The 5,842-nt window shown below is 67.8% G+C and overlaps 1 protein-coding gene across 1 annotated transcript; it reads left to right on the top strand.

The window, feature by feature from the left end:
• Positions 1-534: 534 nt before the first annotated feature.
• On the top strand, positions 535-5,237 carry ASPHD2 (aspartate beta-hydroxylase domain containing 2; the record flags this gene model as incomplete). Its single annotated transcript, XM_084271991.1, has 3 exons — positions 535-1,420; positions 3,712-3,825; positions 5,128-5,237. 3 exons carry the CDS (start codon positions 535-537, stop codon positions 5,235-5,237), a joined length of 1,110 nt encoding a protein of 369 aa, XP_084128117.1.
• Between the last annotated feature and the right edge of the window lie 605 nt (positions 5,238-5,842).

Genomic DNA, 5,842 nt, shown 5'->3' with positions numbered 1-5,842 from the left:
TGTGGAGAGCTGACCTGCAGCACTGGGGTTTAAATGCTGCCCAGCAGCAATCCCCAGGCTCCTCTGGTGCTGGCAGCGTGCTGCAGCCCGGCGTGGCTCTCAGGGTGTGTTTCTCACCCGGAGGTGCCAGGGACAGAGCCTGGGCTAAGCGAGCATCACTCATGGTTATGAGGAGTGGGAGTGTGCTGGGCTCCTGGGCAGGGCAGGGGCTGCGCATCCATCCTCCCCCTGTGCCCTGCACCTCATGCACTGAGCCCCTGCCGGGACCCCAGGAGGAAACCACCCCCCGTAACGCCCTGGGTTTCTTTCCCCAGAGCCTCCCTCCAGCGCTGCCTCTCAGGATGATGGCCCGGGGAGCACCAGCGGGGACCCTCCGGGGACGTCACTGCTGAGCCGCAGCACCGGGACCCCCAGGGCAGCCGGGTCCCCCGCCTCCCCGGGAGCTGCCAATGCCGAGCCCCCGGGCGTGCGGGGCAGAGCCGCAGCCCCGCTTCCCCATGGCAGCCTCTCCCCGCCACGCCCCGGCCCAGCTGCATGGTGTGGGTGCCCCTGAGGCCCACGAGGACTGACCGCCGGGCCCCCCTGCGCGCACCCGCCTCCCGCTGCACCACCATGTCTGTGGAGTGGCTGATGGGCTGGAGCTGGTCCCTGGATGGACTCCGGGATTTCATCGCCACGGGCATCCAGTCTTTCCGGGACTGCGACGCCACCGCCCTGGCCGCCGTCGCCTGCCTCCTCCTCCTCTTCCTCTGGTACTGCTACCACGTGGGGCGGGAGCAGCCCCGCGCCTACGCCACCGTCAACGCCCTGATGCAGAGCGCCGAGGCCAACGGCGTGCAGAACGGGTACGTCTACTGCCACTCGCCCGAGTGCGTGCGCTGCTCGCACCACGACGGGCTCAACCAGAAACTCTACCACAACCTCCAGGAGTACGCCAAGCGCTACTCCTGGTCTGGCATGGGCAGGATCCACAAGGGCATCCGCGAGCAGGGCCGCTACCTCAACAGCCGGCCCTCCATCCAGAAGCCCGAAGTCTTCTTCCTGCCTGACTTGCCCACCATGCCCTATTTCTCCCGGGACGCTCAAAAGCACGACGTGGAGTTGCTGGAGCGCAACTTCCAGACCATCCTGTGCGAGTTTGAGACCCTCTACAAAGCTTTCTCAAACTGCAGCCTCCCGCAAGGATGGAAAATGAACAGCACGCCCAGCGGGGAGTGGTTCACCTTCTACCTGGTGAACCAGGGCATGTGCGTGCCCAGGAACTGCAGGAGGTGCCCACGGACGTACCGCTTGCTCGGGAGCCTTCGCACCTGCATTGGCAACAACGTCTTTGGGAACGCGTGCATCTCGGTGCTGAGCCCGGGCACCGTCATCGCCGAGCACTACGGGCCCACCAACATCCGCATCCGCTGCCATCTAGGTGAGCACCATGGGGCTTGGGGGGGGTTCATCTCGGCCATGGGTGGTTTGAGGGGGGTGTGTGGCTGTGCCGGGGTGTGGGAGCTCAGAGGAAGCCTCGTGCACCCCGTGCTCTCCAAGGTCAGCCACTAAGCGCAGTCCTGGGGCTGGCTCGGGTGTCCTCTCCACATTGGTGCGAAGGAGTTATTCAGGCTGTGGTGGGAGCAGCACCCCCAGGAGAGGCCAGGGCTCAGCCCCCGGTGCCTGACCCCCCTCCCAGGGTCTCCAGCCCCACAGCAGGAATGTTTCACCTCCCCCTCCCACCACCCTGAGGTGTGGAGCTCTGCTCAGTGTGATGTACAGGGCTGATGTTGTGTCCGCTCTGGGACACCCCCATTTGTCACCACGGGATGCAGGGCAGCCTTGGGTGCTGCTCCAGGGACCGAGTTGCCTCCCAGCACCACCACCCCCCCCCAGCAGCTCCCCCTCTCCTGGGATTTTGGGTGCTCTGTGTGTCCCACGGGCAGACGTGAGCGAAGGCACCACCTCCCTGCACATCAGGGGGGTCCCGGGGTATCCCCTCAGGTGGGGCTCGCGCTGGGCTGGTGCTCCCCCTCCCCATGGGTGCCCGGGCTGGGGAGAGCCCAGGCGGCACAGATGGCCGGGACTCTGGCACGCTGGAAGCGGCGCAGATCGCGCCGGGGGAGGCACCACACGGGCACTGCTGGCAAACACCGCGCGCGCTTGTTCAGCCAACTCCTCCTGGGTAAACACACCCAGGCGCTGACTGGCCATTTGTTTGGGATGGGAAGCAGCCTTCAGAGCTGATCCGAGGAGCACTCGGGCTGCGGGGCCGGGATCTGCCCACGCCGGTGCCAGCCTGATGCTGGGTTCAGATGTTCCTGCCTGTGGGCAGTGGGGAGCTGAGGCTCTGGCCCGAGCGCACACACACCCCGGGGACACGAGCAGTGCTGGCTGGTCCCTCGTCCTTCCAGGTTTTCCAGCTCCATCTGCTCCGTGGCTGCTGGCCCTCCGGCCAGGACACGGCACCATGCCCGGGGCGCACCGATGGGCTGCCCACGTGCTCCCCGACACCCCCACCTCGGTGCTGGGACTCAGCTCTCGGGCACGAGACCATCAGCCCTTTGGGGCCTCCTTGTCCCCAGAGCCAGATGAGCCACCTGCATCGCTGAGTCGCTCCCAGATTTACCCCACCCCCAGGACTGCTGCGCCCACCCGTGGGGCCAAACACGGGCCCCAGCTCTGCCCTCCGAGGGACAGGGCAGCGTCCCCAGCGTGGGGTGGCCATGGAAAGGCTGCAGGGTCCTGGCCACCTGTTCAGCTCGCAGTTTCCAGCTGGAGTGACTCAGGCTGAGGCCGTAGCACAGGGAAAGGGCTCTGCAGGCTGAGATACCTCTGTTGGGAAAGCAGAGCAGCTTCTTGTGCTCCCAGCTCCCCTGGGCAGCCGGGAGTCCCTGCTGCGCTCGCTGGGCTCCGGCACCGCTGCGAAATCCCTTCCTGCTCCTTTGCTGCATCGTTACCGTGGAGCCACGTGAGCCCTGACCCCCTTCTCTGCCTGGCTGCGTCGTGGGGCAGGTCGGCTCTGCACCAACCTTGGGGTTCTGCTCTCTGGGGGGGAGGTGACAGGACCAGCCCTCGGCCCAGCTTGCTCCAGTATTTTAGGAAAAGACCCGTTTTATTCCCAGGGTTGTCCTTCCCGTGGCCTTCATGGAGCCTCTTGAGACCCTCCCCCAAATCTCTGTCCCTGCCGCTGCCTGGGGGGGCCCGGGGGCAGCATGTCGGGTGGGGGGCGGTGCCAAGGCTGGTGTAGAGTCGGGGGGAGCCCGAGGCAGATCCCGGCACTGAGCCCACCCCTGCAGTCCTGGCACAGGGTCCCCCCTCGTACCCCAGCCTTGCAGTGCACAGGGAGGAGAGGGCAGAGGCTCTGCCATGGGTCCTGAAGCTGGAAAAGGCTCCGGGGATCCGGCTTCACCCTGAACACCCCGAGTCTGTGGGCTCTGGGGACCCAATGGCTGTTCCAGTGCCAAAGGTGCCCCCGAGGCTGAGCTCCTCGGGGTGCAGCGAGTGATGGCAGGGGGGTGCCCTGCCACAGCCAGGGCCAGAGGGACCCATGGAGCAGGCAGGGGTCAGGCTTGGGCACGCTTTGAGAGCTGGACTTTGCCATGCACTGCATTCGGCACAGCACGTGCTGGGGGGGTGGGGGTCTCTGAGGGGTGGGGGCAGCCCCTCTGCAGCAGCTGTGTGGAGCTCACCACTCCCTGACCCTGCCTGTCCCCTCTCTCTGTGCCCAAGGTCTGAAGACGCCCAGCAACTGCGAGCTGGTGGTGGGGGGTGAGCCCCAGTGCTGGGCTGAGGGGCGCTGCCTGCTCTTCGACGACTCCTTCCTGCACACGGCGTTTCACGAAGGTGAGCCCGACGCGCAGCGCATCTCGCACGGTGAGGGGCACCCGCTGGGGTCCCTGCATCCCAGGGCTGGGGTTCCTGCATCCTGGGGCTGGGGTCCCCTGCATCCCAGGGGCTGGGGTCCCTGCATCCCAGGGCTGGGGTCCCTGCATCCCAAGGGCTGGGGTCCCCTGCATCCCAGGGTCTGGGGTCCCTGCATCCTGGGGCTGCGGTCCCCTGCATCCCCGGGGCTGGGGTTCCTGCATCCTGGGGGCTGGGTGTCCCTGCATCCCGGGGGCTGAGGTGCCCTGCATCCCAGGGTCTGGGGTCCCCTGCATCCCAGGGGCTGGGGTCCCTGCATCCCGGGGTCTGGGGTCCCTGCATCCCAGGGGGGTTACCCCAGTGCTCCCCTTGGCTGGCACTGGAGAGGGCAGTAGCCCCATTCCTGCCATGGCCAAGCTCACCCATCACCAGTGCTCCCCATGGCTGGAGGAGCATCCCGGTGCCCCTTGCCCAGTGGAGGAGCCCCCAGAGCCCCCTCCTCCACCTGCCCCAGGCCTTGCTCCCCTCCCGACTTCCCCACAGCCCTGCCCCAGCATGGGGGCCCATGAGCTTCTCCCTGCTGAGGCAGCAGCCAGCACAGGCATCTGCCCCCATCCCCCGGAGCTCTGCCGGCTCCGATGCCGACATCCTCTCGCCCTGTTGCAAGACAGCAGCTCAGTGCTGACGTGCCAGCAGTGGCTTTGTCTGCTGTGCAGAGGGAGAAGCTCCCCCAGCCTCTGTCGCTGCCTCTGTTGCTGCCTTTCCCCGTCACGATGGCGGCTGTTCTGCCTCAGCGCTCCCGGATTAACCGGCATTAGTCCCTGATGGCAGAAGAGCATCAGCAGGGCTGCTCTACGCAGGGGAGCGTGTGAGGAGAGTGGGAGAACAAAAGCTGTTGCTCCCACGTGAACCCTGCTGTGGGCTGGGGAAGGCAGCAGAGCCCCAGGGCCGGGAAGGCTGGAACTGCGCAGCGGCAGCTCCCTGCCTGGCTGGAGACGCAGCGCGAGCGGGGTGAGCTCAGCGTGGTGCCGGCTGCCTGTGAGGGGGCACCCTGGGGTGCGCCTGCCCCACACAGCCCCTGAGCCCCGGCAGCTGGAGGCACTGGGCTCCCAGTGTGCAGCCGTGTGGGTGTTTCCTGGGGTTGCAGGCCCCGTGCAGGGCGCGTGCCGTGCTGGGGGGCCGGCAGCGGGCTGGGGTGTGCAGCCCGTCACCCCAGCAGCAGGGTGACTGCTGGCCTCTCCCAGGGGAGCAGCAGCCCCCTCACCCTCCGCTTGCACCCCCCAGGCCCCCCGGAGGAGGGTCCCCGCGTGGTCTTCATGGTGGACCTGTGGCACCCCAACGTCGCTGCCGCCGAGCGCCAAGCCCTCGACTTCATCTTCGCCCCGGGACGGTGACGGCGCCGCGCGGCCTCGCGGCTCCCGGGGCGGCCAGGGGGGCTGCGCCGGCTCCGCCGGGGGCCCGGCTGCCTCCAGCGCACGGCCTCGGGCTCCTCCTTCCCCGGGGCTCTTGTAAATGGCAACCACGACATGTCTCAGCGCCCATCTCCTGCCCCATCGCTGGCTTCGGGGGTTCCTGTCCTCGCCGCCCCTCGTGTTCCGCTCCCCTGCGTGTCCCGGAGTATCCAGGCCCAGGGTGTTCCCTTGGATGTGATGATGTGAAACAACTCGCAGCCATCAAACCACCACCACCACCACCACCACGTGCCCAACCAGCCAACCCGCCCAGCGCTGCCCTCAGCCTGCCCCCTCCTGCCTGCAGCCCCCAGCTGGACGGACAGACAGACGGATGCCGGGGGCTGCAGCGGCCACAGTGCACCCCTGGGCTGGGGTTGCTCAGGCTGGGTGGGTGCTCTGCCTGCAGAGAGCTCTTGCACCCCGGGCCTGGGGGTGCTGCTTCCTCCCTCGCATGCCAGCAGCCCCCCAGCACCCTCCCCTTGGGAAACCTTCCCGGCACAGGGGGCAGGGAGGGGAGCACCCGCTGGCTCCCCGGCTGCCCTCGT

Source organism: Gallinula chloropus (genome assembly GCF_964237585.1).
Source record: "Gallinula chloropus genome assembly, chromosome: 17".
NCBI classification, from domain to species: domain Eukaryota; kingdom Metazoa; phylum Chordata; class Aves; order Gruiformes; family Rallidae; genus Gallinula; species Gallinula chloropus.
The sequence above is the reverse complement of the archived record's forward strand: the minus strand, read 5'-3'. Positions and strand labels throughout refer to the sequence as shown.